The sequence below is a fragment of the Drosophila pseudoobscura genome, chromosome 2 (genome assembly GCF_009870125.1).
Source record: "Drosophila pseudoobscura strain MV-25-SWS-2005 chromosome 2, UCI_Dpse_MV25, whole genome shotgun sequence".
Taxonomy (NCBI): Eukaryota; Metazoa; Arthropoda; class Insecta; order Diptera; family Drosophilidae; genus Drosophila; species Drosophila pseudoobscura.
This window is the reverse complement of record NC_046679.1, coordinates 23,981,177-23,999,389: the sequence shown is the minus strand read 5'-3', so window position 1 is coordinate 23,999,389 and position 18,213 is coordinate 23,981,177. Positions and strand designations below refer to the sequence as shown.

Below are 18,213 nucleotides of genomic sequence, written 5' to 3'. Positions count from 1 at the left end.
GTAGAGAGTCAGAGAACGAGATAATGGGGATTATGAGATATATACAAATAAGTAAGAAGCTATGAACTAATTCTGCTGCTTCGAACGATGTCATTTGGAAGCATTAATTGAATGAATAGCACAAATCAGCACTTTCGGATGAGCGGAATATTCAATATCTGGCTGGAGCGAAGGAACGAAGCGGTTGTAAATGATATTGATATACATATATATGTTGATAAAAATGATTTATGTATTATTATTTTTTTTATTTATTTATTTTATTTATTATTTACATTAAAATTGAAGAAAACTCCAGTTAAAAATATTCTTCGTTTTCTGTAACCCTTTTTTCCACACTTCTCTCCCAAACTCTCTCATACCCTCATAAAGGTGGTGCCACCATTTATCTTCACTCCTCGAAGCACTGTTCTGTTTCTGCCCCAAAAGCACAATCAACGAAACCAATTTCTCAAACTCAAGTGCTCCTCAGAGTAGACCGAGTCCGAGAATTGGAATCCGAAACAGAAGCGCATAAATTGTGCCCCAAGCGAGAGAGGAATTAAGCCAGAAAAATAAACCAGAAGAAGCAACAAATCCACTAATGACGAAGAAGACACCACAGCAAAGCAAATGCAAAAAAAAAAAAAAGAAACCAAGTTTAAAATAAAAATCTAAAATAAAGCAAAAACCAAATCGTCATGGCTGCCTGAACAGCAGTGGTTTAAAAAACTGCATAAAAGGACACAGGGAAAAGTGTGTGGGGGGGGGGGAGACAAAGGCTTAAAGGAACCGCATCAAAGAGCAGGCTTTTCAGAAATTGAAAAAGAATCAAGGAGAAAGAGTGGAGCAGAGTGGAGTGGAGAGGAGTGGAGTTGGAGTTGGAGGAGTTCCAAAAGTAGAGTGAATATCTTTTTATGGGGCAGGTGTGTTTTTATACCCGATACTCAAAATGAGTATTGGGGTATATTAGATTTGTGGTAAAAGTGGATGTGTGTAACGTCCAGAAGGAATCGTTTCCGACCCTATAAAGTATATATATTCTTGATCAGCATCAATAGCCGAGTCGATTGAGCCCTGTCTGTCTGTCCGTCCGTCCGTCTGTCCGTCCCCTTCAGCGCCTAATGCTCAAAGACTATAAGAGCTAGAGCAACGATGTTTTGGATCCAGACTTCTGTGATATGTCACTGCTCCAAAAATATTTCAAAACTTTGCCCCGCCCACTTCCGCTCCCACAAAGGGCGAAAATCTGTGGCATCCACAATTTTAAAGATACGAGAAAACCAAAATCGCAGAATCGTAGAGAATGACCATATCTTTTAGACTGCGGAATCTGAATTGGATCGTATTATTATTATGGCCAGCATCAAGAAAACAATTTCATTTTTTCTCGCCCTGTCTCTCTCTAACACACACGTAGCATAGGCGGCTTTGCTTAGAGTAAAACATTAGCGCCTAGATCTCAGAGACTATAAAAGCTAGAGCAACCAAATTTGGTATCCACACTCCTAATATATCGGACCGAGACGAGTTTGTTTCAAAATTTCGCCACACCCCGTTCCGCCCCCGCAAAAGATGCAAATCTGGGGATATTCACAAATCTCAGAGACTATTAAAGCTAGAGTAACCAAATTTAGTATCCGCACTCCTGTTAGATGTCACTATAAAACGTATATCTCAAAATTTCGCCCCACCCCCTTCCGCCCCCACAAAGGACGAAAATCTTTTGCATCCACAATATTGTAGATTTGAGAAAACTAAAAACGCAGAATCATAGATAATGACCATATCTATCAGATTGCTGAATCTGGATCAGATCAGATAATTTTTGTAGCCAAAAGGAACAAATCAATTTGCATTGGCTACGCAGCTCCCGACGTCACGCTCAGACTGATTTTCTGTCTCTCTCGCACGCACTCTTTGTCGTGTCGTTTTATATTAGCGGCGTCTGCCGGAGGAGAGCCATACAGACTTAGTATCGGGTATAACCGTAGAGTTGCGGTGTCCGCAGCAACTCACAACGTTCCCCCTCGTTTTTTTTTGGGATGGCAAATTAGCAGCTACTGTCCGGACCTGCCCCCCCCCTGCCATCTTTTCTGCACTACTCCTACCAATTTCCCCTTTTAGGCCAGAGGCGAATTTCGGAACATCATTAATTTTAATTTTTGCGCAGACGCACCCCAGGGGCCGTGCCACAACCCAAATGATGTCTGGTTGCCAGGCTTCAGTGCCTCAGTTCTGTCCACTGCAGAGGCGACTCGGCGGATCGGGTGATGACGGATGGCCTGGCGGAACGAGGCGCAACAAATGTAAATGTAATTAAGGTGGTCTTGCCACACCTTGCCACAACAATTGAAAATGTTGCAATCATTGGGTTGACAAATGCAATCCACGGCGATGATTGATTTGTATTTGCTTTTGGGGATTGACATGCCTACCTTTTTGAAGCGTCGTCGCTGCGATGCCGTGGATGCTGTTTCAGCATTTGCCTCCCTTTTGCCCATTGCCTTCAGCAGATCGTCCACATTCCGTATATAGGGACGATCCCGATCCCGGTCCCTGCTGCCGCCGCCGCCCCCACCTCCGCCCAGGCAGCTGGCCATGCTCTTGTTGCCCGCACTGTTGCTGCGGGAACGGGAGCGGGACTTTTGCTTGCCCAGCCAGTAGACGTGATTGGCCAGATTTATTTCGGCAGCGGCGGCAGCTTTGCGGCCCTGTCGCTCCTGTTCCTGCTGCAGATGCACCTGCTGGGGCTGCTGCTGCTGTTGCTGCTCTTCCAAATACTCCCCGGCTATGTGCACCTTTGGCGTGCTGACCAGCTGCAGGCCAGTGGCGCCGAAATGTTGCGGGAACTCGTGCAACTCCAGCGGGTACCGGGGATCCATGGGCTGGCCGGGCTGGCGGGGATACATGTAGCCATCGCGGAGGAACATTTTGTTGGTGGTGTACACCCGGTCGTCGATCTGGTAGATGCCACTGGAGCCGGGGCCCTCGCCGCCGCCAATGATGCCATTCCGTACGTAGGCCGTCGGGCGGTAGCGCACCAAAGGATTGTACACGTTCGATTTGGGTTGTTTCGTCTTGAAACTACGTCGTCGCGGGGTGGGTTTCATATTCGTTTCGTTTTTTTTTTTTTTTGCTTTTTTATTATATAACTTTAATTCGCGTTGGAATCCGAGGGGGCGGAAAGCGAGTGCCGTGCTACTGAATGGAACAAGAACCCTAGAGCATGAGTGCGCGTACTTATTCCCGTTTAAAACGACAATACACAAGCGACCGTGTGGCCTAATGGATAAGGCGTCGGACTTCGGATCCGAAGATTGCAGGTTCGAGTCCTGTCACGGTCGAACACAAAGTATCTTTTTTTCGCTTTTTTTTCTTTTTCAGTCAACCAATATTACTCTCAAGTGCCTAAAATAATTTTTCCTTCATCAAAAGAATTTAAACAGAAGAAAAATAAAATATAGCTGGGGAGATTATATTCTACACGAAAAGTAGGCATCGGACGTTATTTGACATGGTTATCTACATCAAAACGTAATTATTACACAGTGGCGCTGCTCAGTTTGATATAGGTACTACTTTTAATATTGCGCCTTAAAAGTATGCTATGATTTTTTCGAGCGTTCATTGTACGCGCCTAAAAGATGCCACACACACACTATTTAGAAAAAACGTGACGACAATAGGGGAAAATGTTGAATTCTTTGTTGCAAAAACTCACAAAAAATATAGAAAATGTTATATTTTTTTTGTATTTGCCGGCGCACACGTTCAGCACACTTCACGTTCGATTTTCCACTGCAATTGATTGATTTGAATACAACAACTTTTTGTATTATTTGCTGGAAGTCTGTCTTCTGCACCTGGCACGCACAGAAAATCCAATTAGTCAGCGGGGTTCGGCTCCGGCACTTGTTCACCTTTCTAGCCGTTGCAGCTGTCCGTCCGTCCGGTTTGCCTGCAGCAAGGTAAAACGTTTCCCGAACCCTCAAGTATTGACACAGTTTTCATGTCACTTGTTTTGTTAGAGACATTCGTCTTCCTGAACACTGACCTGTCATATGCACTGCACTCTTAACCAAAGAATAGAACCGAGAGAGAAAGACGTACGGGGGAGAGAGAGAGAGAGAGAGTGGGGGTGGGGGTAGAGTGAAATACTATGCTAATCTGTCAACTCAGAGTTGGTTAATTAAAGCTTGATTTGCAAATAATTTGTGGCTTAGCCATGCCCCATCGGGTCTTCGGTTGGTGCGACCCAAATTCCCCTTTCGACATTGTTGAAACATTGCAAATTTGTGAGGTACGATTAGGTCGTTGAAATTGGTCGCGAGACTATTGGGATACTCAGATAATTCCATTGACGCCCCTTTTTTGGAGGTTGGTTGTCTACCGAGAATTGAGTTCAATTGGGTTTTGGTCGATGCAAAACAGATACTTTCAAGGTTATGATCGAGCCTTGGGGTTCGTCAGAGGTCGAGTTAGAGTTAGAGATCAATGGGAACCATGATCATTGATTCCATTAATTAATGAGAATTATGGTAATGATTGAATAGAGCAATCATTTCATTAGAAGGAATGGCTTTTTATCAAAGAAGATCTTTTCATCCATCAAGGTTTTTCCATTAGCTTTTAAAGCATCTCCAAATTTTCTATAGACATTTTTCCAGCACAAAAACACTCCACTTGAATCTACAATTTCCCCGCATGTTTTTCCATCTTATCTCCCGGAAAGATTTGTCTTTCTTACACTTCCGTCCGCCTACGTAGGGAAATAAATTTGTTTTAGTTTTTTTGGGATCTCGAACCGCCGCCACGAGCTACAAATATGAACTAAACCGTAAATAAAATGTATGGCATTTGTAGAGCCGCCTATCTATCCGCCGGACTATGGGTTCGTTCGTTCGTTCGTTCTCTCTTCTCGGCCTTTTCCAATGGATAACATTTCCAGTCCGTCCCCAAAGAAAAATAAAACAAAAGCGAGTGCCGATAAAGCCGAATGAGCAAAGCAGAGCAGAGCAGAGGCAGAGCTTCAAATGAAATGAAAAGCTTGGTAGGGGAGTGGTAGGAGGATGGAGGTGGAGGCCGTAAGCCAAACAAATACACCCCCTAAATGGGCAGCGGGATGGGAGGGATGGATGGAAGGGCAGTAACCAAAGGGTTAAGTTTTTAGAGTGACTGAAGAGCTTTAAAGATATCAAAAGATACGGGAAGCTATGGAGAATAAACTAGCACTGTACATAGAGATCTAGAGATCAGGAAAAGCATAAATTTATAAGAATGAAATCCACAATTCCTAAACTGAGAAATGGGAAAAAAGAAGGGCAACAATGCGATAAGTTTTCAATTCATATAATAGCCATACAATTTAGCTTTATTTCATTTGAAAATCTCAAATCCCAATCGATAAATTACGATTTCAAAATGTATCGATAAATAATCGATATACATATTATATTCATTTTAAATCCACAATACTGGTACGGAATGGGAAACCGCTCTGAAATTGGCGTTCTTTTTACACTGTTTTAATCGATATTTATCGATGTATAAAAATGCATTTAAAAATCCCATTACAACCCACTTTCAATCGAATTCTTCAATAAAAATGGCTACCATTCGTACTATCGATACATATAACGATATTAATCGATTCATAATAATTTATAATACTTACAAAAAACTCATCCTCAATGACCGGATCGGCCAGCATCTCAATGGCCTCCGTCATGGATCTGCAGGTGCGATTCGTGTTCTTCTTTTTCTTGAGCTTGCGCCCCAATGTGGCAGCATCGCTGAATCGATGCAGCAGCTTGTCCCTTTTCCGCACAGCCAACGGACTGGCCGTAGAGCTGGCATGACACAAGAGCGATCCGTAGCCATTGCTGGAGGCAATCGTCCCAGTGTTGGCATAGAAGTTCTGCGGCTGGTATTGAGCCGGGGCCGTCAGAGTACTGTTCGAGTCGATCTTCTGGATGAGATTGTACTCGGACTGGGGGTACTTGCTGCTGGCCAGGCACGTGCTCGACGAGTCCGTGGACTGCAGCGAGGCCTTCGACGAGAGCTGCGGCTTCGGTGGCGGCGGCGGTGGTGGCTCCTTCATCAGGGCCACCCGACGTGGGGCAGCTCGGGGAATGGTGGCCGATTGTACAGAGGACGGCATGTCTCCGCCTCCATAGCTGACAGCCCGACGATTGCGATCGTTTTCCTTTTCCCTGAAACAGAAAAGGAGAGACAGAAATTAGTGGAGCTCTATATGGGGCTCTTTTGGGCCGAGATCCCTATCCCTTTTCCCACCTAAAGCGCCTTCTTTGCATCGGGGGACTGAAGAAACAATTCGGCGACAGGGGCACAAAGTATCCCCATTGCGGCGGTGTCTCCGGTCCCTCATGGTACATCCCCAGCTGCGGGGTCATCTCCCTGGACTGGCTGGATCGCAGGACGGGCATTGAGGCCCTCTGGGGTCCGTAGCTTCTGCGGTACTGGCTCCCATAGATATGCCGTCGCTCCAGGGACGATGTGGTGGTTGTGGCATCCGATTCTTGGGTACAATCCGAGTGATCCTTGTGCCCCAGGGTCCCGTCACTGCCCACCGCCTCATCATGGTCCTCATCATCGTCCGTGGAGCACTCGGGCACTGTATAGCAGGTATAATCGAATTGTGACATTTTTCCTTGGGGGTTTCTCCGCTTCGTTCGCTTTAATTTAGTTCTTTTGTCATTGTCTTGTCTTGTGGCTGTTCCCACGTAATTTTTTCCAATTATTTAATTAGTCTGCAACTTGTTGTTGCTTGTTGTTTTTGTTTATCTTTTTTTTAATTTAATTTTTTAATTTTATTTCCCCTTGACAAATGTTAAATGACAATTTTAGTTTGTCTCTCACTTAAGTGTTCTTTTAGCCTCTGGTTCTATAGGAAATTTTGATGTGGCAGAACATTAGGACTGGCATTTATCATGTTCACCCTCTGGACATGTCGTGTATCTTGTTTCCTTTCGGGCAGCGAGACAGATGCATTGAGGGGAGAGGGAGACACACGGATGTGGCAAGAGCCAAATAGATGGTTGTAGGGGAGAGTAGGACAGAGATAGAGAGGGAGAGGGAGCCCAGGCCATGCCCACTGGCCGCAATTAAAAGTCGTTTTGGCCCCGCACTCGTCGCACCGTCCCTAATGAGGTGTTGAACGGAAGAGGAACTCCGATCTGATATAGTCTTAAGAGTGGTTAACATTTTCCACTTGATTTTCATTTTCACAGACAATTTCCTTGAAAACAAAGCAAAGACGGTAGAGTGGAGAGCATTTGAGGTCACTTTTTGATATAATTATTATTATTATTTGAAAGAGGGTTTAAGAATATGTGCTCTAGAAAAATAACGCTAATAAATGGGTTTGCTTGTTATAAAATAATTATTGGTTGAGACTTCGTTTTTGGATAATTAGGGAACTTGAAACATAGGAATTATAAGAATTTTCTCTAGATTTCTTTGAAATTCTATCGTTTTAAAAAGTTCAAATACTTTAAAAGCTATAAGGTTCCAATCCTTATTGTTATCTCAACAGATCTTGTAGAATATAGCTTTCCAGGATAAGGTATAAGGAAAAATCCCTATAATAGACTTTTCATACGTGTTCTGGAAACCACAAACATTCTTGCTATATTAATAATGAATCAATCTATGCAAAAAAAATTATTTCATATAAATCGGTAAGTTGGTTAAAAAGATATAGCGGTTTGACTTTTGAAAATTGTTGAACCTATTCAGTTGAGCGGCACTGTAAATTCGTAAAGGAAGATCTTAAATCTTTAGGTTTATTAGAAGGATTAAAGAAAAAGATATTATTTGGTGGACTAACAAAACTAGGACTTTCCATATATATTCTTCATATCATTCACCTCTAATCAAATTTCTCTCAGGGTGATATTAGTCTTTGATTTCCTCCCAAAAGAGCTCTAGCCCTTATGTTCCAGTAAGTACCCCCAATTAAATTTCCCTAATGTTTTCCCTAAACAACACTTAAGCCACAATAAAACTTTCTTAAATTATACAACAGTTTCCCCTGATAATTTCCATTGACAACCCCATCATAAACCGCATTTGCAGAGCAGAGCCCTGCCCCATCTGCCACATCCACTTAAAACCCACAAGCTCGCAAAAATGGTTATTCTGTACTTAAAAGTTCATTAACAATTGATGTGGCGACGAGAAAAAAGCAAAAAAAAAAAAGGAAAGTGTCAACAGTGAAATCCATCAACAATGCAATTAAAATGTCAAACAAGGAAGCAGGGTCTGCCCTCTGCCCTCTGGCTACCCCTTAAGCCTCACTTCCTATACACGCAGCGCCCCCCAGCCACGCTCCATCATAAGCAGGGATCCCCCCTCTGGGCAGGGGAGGAAGGTAATGGCAGATGGGGCTTCCCTCTCTGCCAGATGTCTGGCAGACAGACAGACAGACAGGCAGGCATCGAGACAAGCCGGATATGCAGATTACAACGGATCTGGGGATCTGGGCTTTTGCTGCTGCTACTTTCTGCAGCACTGCAGTTGTTTATATTTCTTTTATTGTTGCAATTACGAGTAGTCTCCTGTTTACGGCAAAGCGAATTGATTAATGGCAAAATGAACGATAGACAGAGGGGGAAACGGGGGGGAAAGAACAACCGGATAGGAGAACGCGAATGATAGACCATTTATGACTGCATCTCGGAGGAAGCAAGGCGCCGCCCTTAAAGAAATAATGGAGGGACAGGATTCTTTGGGAGAGGAACTCGAGTATCGAGGGGAAAAGGGGAACTCGAGTATCAAGGGGAAAAGGGATCACTTCCAGCGGGCAAAAATGGAAGGAAGTTGTCTCTGCAGATCTGGGTTGAATTCTTCACAAAAGAGGAACATTTTGTTGTGATCATATTATTCATTATTTTGTTAAACTTTATTTGTATTGTATTTTTTATAATACTTTTACAATTCGAGTTAACAGTTTGTATAGGAATTGCATTAAATATTCACATCATATTCAATGAATTGGTACCGAAAGATCTTCATACATATATGTATGTATCTTCAAAATATGTATCTACAAATTTCTCGCTCTGGACTTTTTTGAATTATTTTCTTTCTTTAACTTCAGATTGTTCTTCGTTTCAATATTAAATTGAATCAAATAATTATTTATGTGTTTTATTCCAGATAAATATTTTTTTTAAACCACTTTCTTCTTAATTTTTTGTTGTTTTTAAATTTGTATTCATTTTATTTAATTTTTAATAATTTCCTTTATTTCCACTGCAACTCGCGTTCGTTATTCATCTCAAGTATTTCTCCATTTATTCACAAAAAACATTCTCCACAAATCCCAAGTCCCGTAGACGTTCTCTACCCATCAATCATTCTATAAATATATAGATTGGGTCAGAGAAAATTCCCAGTCATGGCGAAAATATATGCATGCCAAAATTTCCGTATTCCGGCTAGTATTTTATTTACACAATTTTTCATTAATAAAACACACGACAGAAACACCGACGAAAAAGTTCAAAAAATGTGTGTCTGGGATTCGTTTTTGAAATAGGATTTCTTTGTGGCTCTCGGGAGCCCCAGACGTGTGCGCTGACCGCCGAGTAATTTTCGAACTGATTTTCGAATAGAACGGCGGAACTTTTGAGGCCCGGCCCGGTACCCTCCCTCCCTCCCTCCAAGCGACATGCGCGACAGACTCTGCAGGCGATTGAGAGCGAGGCGAGGAATGGGGATGCAGGCAGACACACACAAGAGCCAGAGAGAGAGAGAAGCAGCGACGAAAGGGGGAACAGCAAGTGGCGGAAAGAGAGCGCGCCAGAGAGTGCGCCAAAATAAGAACAAACATTTTGTTTGACTCAATTGCTTAATATTTGGGGACCAAAAATAAAATCAACACACAACACGAAAAGTGGCAGACAATAGGGAATAAGAAGAAGAAACAGAAGAAAGGAGAAAAAAGAATCGAAATAAGAAAGACTGGGCAGAGAGAATGTTGTATACACTTTTAGACACTATGGCATCTCTCTTTCTCTCTCAGAGTAGCTTAGCAGTTGAGGGTGAGCTTTCTTGCAGTCTAGGGAGCTTTACAGAGCCCAGCATCAACAGGCCACCGAATCGATTCGGCTTTCCGCTTCGTTCGGTCGGTTTAGATCTGCGTGAGAACCGAAAATTTCGGTTTTTTTACTCGCTCACTCGCCAATGCCACCAGAATCGGACTGAAGGAATGACTTGTGCTGATAGAAAGCATTCGAGGTGCAGTGCTCTAGTAAAAAATACATTTTATCCTAACATCTCTCTTTCACAGTGTAGCTTAGCAGTGAAGAGTGAGTTTTCAGCTTCCTTCAAACCAAATCCGGTGTGCCCCCACTGGATAGTGTATTCCAAAACAGAGCCCGAGAAACGATTCACTTTGGAGACAGTTTCCCTGGATAACAAGGTGCCGCCACGCCACGCCACGCCACACACATGTGTCGCCGCCCCCCAGCCCCAGTGCCTGCGCCTTTGTGTCTGTGTGTGTGTGAAATGTCATGCAAAATAAATGTCAGACGCTTTAAAATTTGTACCCCACTCTCTCGCTCTCTTTTAGTCTCTTACTATGCCTGTGCTCTTTCCACCCACCCTCTCCGTCTCCGTCTCCCTGCTGTTCAAAGCAGCATGAAATTGCCGTGACTCTTAAAAACCAAAAAAAAAATTCGTTGTTATTAAAAATAAACATTGAATGAAGTGTTTCGGTTTGTGTTTCTCTGTGTGGCACGCCTCCTCCTCCTCCAGTGGCAGACACAAACGAACGCAACATTTTCACTTGTCACGCATTTATTTTCCCATTTTCCATGTCGGAAAATGTGTGTCATGCCACGGAGACGACTACGACTACGACCACGACCACGTCGCGGTTTTTATATTGACATCTGCTTGACTTGAGTCTTTACTGTACACACACTTTTCGGGAAATTGGCGTGATTAATAAAATAGAGCAGGGGGATACCCTTATACACAGGCCACACTGAGCGAAAAGCCAGACAATTTGATGGATTCATTTAGGAATTGAAGAGATACATATGTGGAGATGCAGTGCTTGAAAATATCGTGTAAATATTTCTGTATCTACCACCCCTGCCTCAGCCATTCCACCGTCTCTCTTTCCCAGAGTAGCTTAGCAGCAAAGGCTGAGTGTTTTTCTGCTACAGTCCACACCGTAGCATCCTTCTCTCTCTATTTACTCTCTCACAGAGTAGCTTAGCAGCAGAGGCCAAGTTTGCATGTTTTTTTTTCCAATTTATACCACATTTTACTCCCAGTGCATCTCATTTTCAGTTTCTTTAACTGTATCTTTATCAATTACTCGTACACTTGTTAATTAAACGACTGTTCCCCGACTCTCCTCTCTCTCTCTCTTTTGGGTGTGTGGATTAGCCCGCATTTCGGGTTTCCAGAGGGAGGGTGCCCCGGGGTGACGATATTTTGATATCAATTGCATGTCGACTGCCGCTTGCTGGTCGAAGACCCCTCCGCACTCGCACAATTGCAATTAAATCAGTTCCTAGCATAAACGGGCGGCGTGCATGAACACGTTCTTAAGCCCGCAATTGCCTTCGAGCGCGGGCTAAGCTAACAATGCAGGCACCAAATGGAACGGAATGGAATGGAATGGCATGGGAGTGCGAATGGGTTCTACTATGGGCGGCTGTCTGTCCATGGTCTAGCCTGGGGTGTGAGGAGTGCTCCCAGCACCATGTGGGTTGGAAAGAGAATTAATTAAGGCAAGTGGGAGGCGGACGGGGGAGACAGAGAATGAGAATTCGAATGAGATCTTAAAGATAAGAGAACTCGCTTTCAGCGTCAGGGGAATCGTGCTATAAATATCGCACATAAATGAATTCAAAAGAGAATTCGATAAATCAACGATTAGCAAAACATTACGTGGACAAAATGCAACCAAAGAGCCGTTTAATTATCTTTGGAGTAAAGATATTATACAAATATTTCGGAAATTTATTAAAGATTGGGACAAAAGGTGAATGGAAGATGGGTTTTTGTTTAGGGCTTGTAGCATTTACTATAAGGGGGAAGTGATACATTATAGGGACAGATAAGCACAAAAATTGACAATGATATGATTATTTTTATAAGAAAAATTTTATCAAAAAAGTGGTACAAAGAACTGATGCAAAAAAGCGGGAAATCTTTGAAGAATTTCCGATATTTCCTTTTAAAAAAGTTCAAGATATTTGATTATTGATAAAAATAAACTTTAAAAGTACCGAATCTCTTTAAATATCTATAAAAAAAAAACGAAAAGAAACCCAGACCATTTTCTTTTAAAGATTTTCTTAGATCATAGAGCGAATAGCTGTTTTAATTCTGTTTTTTAGTCTCTACTTTTCTTCTTGAAAATTTGTATCTCAGAGATTAACCAAATTAGCGGCATCTACCCTTTAGCGAATTTATTCGCGCCTAAATTGAAGTAAACATGTGCTTGGAGAATGGAGAAATGGAGAATGTTTCTATTCGTCACTTGAAAATATTTAAAAAAAAATTATCCTATAGAATTTAGACGAAATGTTATAGAAAAAGGCGATTTTTTAATCATTCAATCAATTCTAATCTATTCTTAAGGATCCAAATTAATATTTAAAAGCTGCAGAAATCCAGAAAAGTAAATCGAAGCTCTTAAATATTCACTTTCTATTAATTTAAATAACAATGTAACCCCTATTATGATTTAAATACCATTTAATCCATCTGCTTGACACCATTTACCACCTTTCCCGAACGCAAAAATGTCACCTATACGTGAGGCAGGCATTAACCATTTATATAATCGATTCGATTAGCGTCACTCGATGAATAATTAAATTAAAGCCCCTGATCCCAGACCAGACCAGTGCACTACGAATGCAGTCTAGAGTGGAGTGGAGTGGAGTGTAATTATAATGCACAAGATGTCAAATGATTTTAACCTCTTAACACACATCGAGAGACAGCGACCGGGGCCAAAGAGCAGCGGAGACAGCGGAACAAAGAGTAGAGTGGAGCCAAAGAGCAGAGGGGGAACAGACGGGGGAGGGGCAGGGGCAAAGAGAGTGGAGTGGAGTGGAGTGGGCTGGTGGCTCCTCGCAGTCTTTGCCAATTTGCAGTTGAGTTTTTATGAGGCAGAAAATCTAGACAAAGAGAAGTGCATATTGAAAAATATTGTATCTGTATCTAGTACGAGTATATTACTTATTAAGTCGCGTTGATATGACTCAGATATCAGATAATGGTGGTCTCCTGCTGACAGCCACAATGATGGATGCTGGCACGTGGTACGAACGGGCAACCGAGCAACCGACTGTGGACTTAATTTAATTTTTTCTCTGGCAGCAGCAGAAAAAGAAGGCTTCAGCTATAGAAGGTATTGCGACTAGGAGGATACCCAGTAATTTTAATTTTAAGTAGTTGGAATATTGCACGTTAATGAATATGTAGAAGAATTTATAATGAGTAAAACAAATTTGTAGAAACCAAAATGCCAGCCGGTATATTTATTGATATAGATTTAAATATATATGCATATATGTAGGAATGTTAATTATAATAGCGTTTATTGATATGAGTATGGAGTGGAAGTTTTATAAAGAATATTGGATAACTACGACTGACAACTTAATAATGAGAGTCCTCTCTCGGGCGCTTGACGGCTCTCTTTTACGACCGCTCTCGCGCTCTCCCGATCTGCTCTCTCGCTAACGGGATAGGGGACGCGAGTGTACCGATAGCACAGCCTTCTTACATATATATCCGATTTCTATGACTATTTTTCGATCTATAGATAAAGGCATTACACATATTTGCACTGCATTGGAGCCTCATATCCTTAAAATTATGAATACCCCTAGATATTCAACACTAAATTGAAAAGTAATGTTTCATAGATCATAGAATCCGAGTGTTAAGCTTTTGCCAGTTACATTCCCTTCCAAAACCACAATATACCCTCTTTACCCCAACAAAACCGACTACAAAAAGATAATTAATTATGAAAATGAGGTGGACATTTGTTACATGGAATATATATATCTACATATATCTGCCATGTGGATATATGTATCTACTATATCTATAAACAGGTTTGCTTTTGACTATAAAAACACAGAGACAGACACAGAGAGAAAAAGAGAGCGGAACTGATCTCAAGAACTGGTTCCGTAAGAGAACTCTTTTCTCTACGTCGCCCGCTCCCCCAGAAAATATTTGTAATTTCCATTTGTTTCCATCTACAAATAATAAATCAATTCCGTAAATATCGCTGCCTGTAAATGCATAAACATTTATGTATTTTGCTTATTGGGTTTCAAAATACACAAAAATTCCAAAAATCACTAAAAGTTTTTCCCCAAACATGAAAATAGTTTCGGAAAATACAGAGCAGAAGGTGGTGGGGCATCTGCCCTGCATCTGTCGCTATAAATAAAGACGCAAACGGCAAAAGCAATAATCAAATAGACTGAAAAACTTGGCAACCCTTTTCGGGGTGGACCACAGAGAGGGCGTCGCTGCCGTTGGGTGGACCACAGCGAGTCGCTGTCGCAGCTGTTGGGTGAGAAAATAATTTAGGAGACAATGAGGCGGCGGCCCGAACGGACGTCCAGTGGAATAATACAAAATAAACACGAGCCAAAAAACAAAGATAAATTCAATGAAGTTTTTCTTTCTTTAATTGCAGTCCATAAATCACGAGGGTTCCGCCAATATCTTAACTGGTTGTTGGCAGAAATCCAAGGCGTTTTTTTCGTTCCAAAAATTATGAAAAATTAAACACATTATTGGGGCATCGTCTCAGTGTTTTGTCTGTTGATTACTTTTGTGTTTGCCATTCATCTGGGAAAAAGTATCTCTAATGCTGGTATCGATTTCATATAATGAGTAAAATTGTAAGGGCCTGCCGCACGTGGTCTCCAGGGGGTCTATTTTATAGAGCTTTTCGTTGAAAGAGGCCACACAGCCACCCGCTGTGGGCGATCTTCTGTGGTGCCTATGGGAATCACTGAATACTCATGTGAAATGTGTGAAAATTCAGAGAGGGAAAGGCCCTGGCCATGGAGCGTGTATGTGGAGCAGGGAATGAGTTGAGGTTTGGTGAATGGATCTTAAATGGGGTTAAAGAAAGTAAAAGCTAACTGCAACTTTCCTGAATGCTGACTTGAAGATCACTTCGTTATGGAAAACATGCTGGTTGCTGGTTTGAAGATTTCAGACAAAAGATAAAATATATATTTATTCTCAAAAGGAATACCATATCTTCCATTAAGGGCACATGCGTCCCAGAAGAATTCTGTGACAAAAATAATAATCATATCTACTAGAATGCAGAAACCCGATCACTTTTATAACCACGATAAACAGCTGGCCCTCCGAACAGCTGATTTTTCAATACAAGACAGCTTTAAGCTCTCCTCCTTTTTGCGTCCTCCTTCCTGATGTTCGATCACACTTTAAATGAAATCTATTGATGCTCTTTTTATTTTTTTCTATATCTAAAATTTTGTATTTCTTTTTTTTCTATCTAATTTTGTATTTATTCATTTACTTTTATTTTGTATCTATATATTTTTTCTTTATTTATTTTATATTTTTTTTATTTATTTTATTATTTTCTATATTTATGTCTTTTTTGGCCTTTACATATGTATGTATTTTTTTTTTTGATTTCTTCATTGCTCATAAACCCTCATGATTTTTTTTTTGCCAACACAAACACCTATAAATTCTGCACTAAACAGACACAAAATGTTGGTTGCAAAACACCAAAGACTTTTGTTGAACTAATCATAAAATTTGAGCAAATTAAGGCCACAAAAAAACAGAATCCCAAGGTTCCAGTGTTTCTTTATGATTATTATATTGCAGCAGTGGACACTGCACATGCGAGGGTATTTCTCTTAAAGACTTTGAAATGTGCAAACAAGTTTCTAATGTATTTTCGGTGTATGCATAATAATTCATATTTCTTGTTTTTGCTAATTTATAACCATTTTTTTTTTTTAGCACAACGAAATAAACATTTTCATTATGAAGAACAGGTCAGGAATATTCACACGAAAAAATAACGCATAAACAGGTGGAAGCCAGGGGCTGAAAGGTGTTGAAAGTATTCGAATACTCGAGAGACACGCAAGAGACATCCGAAATGATTGAATGATTGACACATGTTCGTTTCGAATAATTGTGCAAAAAATCACGAAGATTTAATGAAAAATTTAAAGCAAATTATCCCCTGAAACGAAAATCAAAACTCGCCTTCTTTCGAGAGTTAGTTGGAGCCACTAACTTGCCGGCGGGCACAAATTGCAGATACAATTGCGAGACTTGGGTGTAGCCATGCACTGCAATTGCAATTGGCCCAAAAGGATTGATTGAGTCATAAATTGAAGGAGAAGCCAATCAATGGCTGGCCTGGCCTTTTCTCCTGCCATCACGAGTTGGGCCACTGGCCAAAAAAAGAAAAAAAACAGAGAGAAATAAAAGCAACTATTGGGTGCACGATAAGACCAGTAGTTATTACCATTTGAATCAATTAGCCTCGAGTGGAAAACCTCTTACATTTCCCCATCCATCCATCCATCCACTCATTTGCTCTCCTTTTCTTTCGAGAGTTAATCAATTTTGGGGATAATTAAGGCTCAGAGCTAGACCTGGCATAAACATCTGCCGGAGAATGGCAAAGCGTTTGGCAAAAGAGGGGGCTTCAGGGGAGTGTACTCCTTGTTTATGGGTATATTTTTTAGGGGCATCTGCGACGCGTGTTGCCAATTTATCTGCGGAGCAAATAGTGATCCAGCGACCCAGCTGGGTCTCCACACAGCCACTAAAGTCTGCCAGTCAACAGCCAGTCGGTTGTCTGCAGATTTGCTCAACCATGACTCATTCACCAGAGATAATCCTGTTTTCCTGTGCTCGCAGACGGGGCATATGCACTGTCCTAATGGGCATATCAAAGGTGAGACACAGAGACACTGGGACTTTGACTCGAAAAGAAATGGGAAATACTTAAATATACAAAAGGGAACTCATTCGTAATGGTTTTGGGACATCTTTGGTAAAAATTCTAAGGAATATTGGAATGAAGAAACTGTTCAAAGAGGTTTAAAACACATTAGGGAAGATCAAAGTATGGTTTAAAATAGTTTTGAATGTTTCCTGCTCCCAGATTCATTCCACTATGACGCCAGCCCGAGAATGCAAAAACAAAACATGAACCTGCGCTTATACGACGAAGAATGGGATTGAGTTCCAATCGAATACTATTTTAAAGACCTTTTAACAAGTATTTTTACCATTTTAAGGGTATTTAAATGGAAAAACTTATAGAAAAACTAACTAGAACTGTAATGAGATTCGAAAATACCCCAGAAATACTTGGATTCAAAGGCTTTAGGTAGTTATAATTCTTTCTTTCATCTAAAAAGTCTATAAATCATTGTTAACTCCCCCTCGTAAAAACTAAGAACTATCCGTAACTACTGGCTATATTTTTGTATCCAAGAATTATGAGTGTACGCATATCCTGGTTATCCACGCGATTAACATGCCATGGGCCCATCCACCGATAAATAAGGCAGAAAGAGGCCCCGGCCCCGGTCCTGGCCCCGGTCCCGGTCCTGGCCCTGGCCCTGGCACTGGCCCTCTCTATAATAAACCCATGCCAGTAGTCAATTGTTGACGGGTGCAAGGCATACAAATTTCGCCATAACTCACACACCTCTCTCCCAAATGCAGCTCCACGGAGAGCCCCCTGTTAGCGGGGACTTTTGTTTATAAACTGGTTCAAAATTTGCACGTCTCCGGCATATAAATCCATGAACAGAAAAAGAGCTTAACGAAAAATAATCATACAAAAGTCTTTGGTAAAGAAAAGGCAGCCGGGGCAGCAGGGGCAGCGGGGCAGCAGGGGCAGCAACTTGTTTATCTGTCTTTCTTTTCAGCTGCCCGAATGGCGGTCCTGTGGCAGAGTGCCCCTCCGCGTCCTCCTCGGGATGGTTGTCAGACCAACAGCTGTCGTGCGAGCTAACCCCCGAAAAGACGGGGTAGAGAGGCGAAAACTGTATGGGGCACATGCAAGCTCCAAGTCCAAGTAGTCTCCAAACGTTGCAACGTTGCTGCTGCTGCTGATGATGATGATGACGATGACGATGATCGCTGGTTGCATGCTAAGCCCCATGTTATATGGCCAAACAGTTT

At 41.7% G+C, this 18,213-nt stretch overlaps 1 protein-coding gene and 1 non-coding gene across 11 annotated transcripts in view; one reads left to right on the top strand and one right to left on the bottom strand.

The window, feature by feature from the left end:
* pyd (zonula occludens-like protein polychaetoid) overlaps positions 1–18,213 on the bottom strand; it is a 115,386-nt gene that overhangs the window by 42,193 nt on the left and 54,980 nt on the right. For 6 of the 10 annotated variants that reach the window (XM_015182474.2, XM_015182467.2, XM_015182470.2 and 3 more), the window contains exon 3: positions 5,657–6,194. In XM_015182474.2, coding sequence (XP_015037960.2) covers positions 5,657–6,194 — 538 coding nt within the window. Of the gene's footprint in view, positions 1–2,417; positions 3,108–5,656; positions 6,195–6,276; positions 6,759–18,213 lie in introns of those variants that run through there. The other 4 variants (XM_015182466.2, XM_033376428.1, XM_003736726.3 and 1 more) reach the window with 3 other exon arrangements.
* On the top strand, positions 3,254–3,326 carry TRNAR-UCG (transfer RNA arginine (anticodon UCG)). The gene has a single exon. It is a non-coding gene; the product is annotated as a tRNA-Arg (tRNA).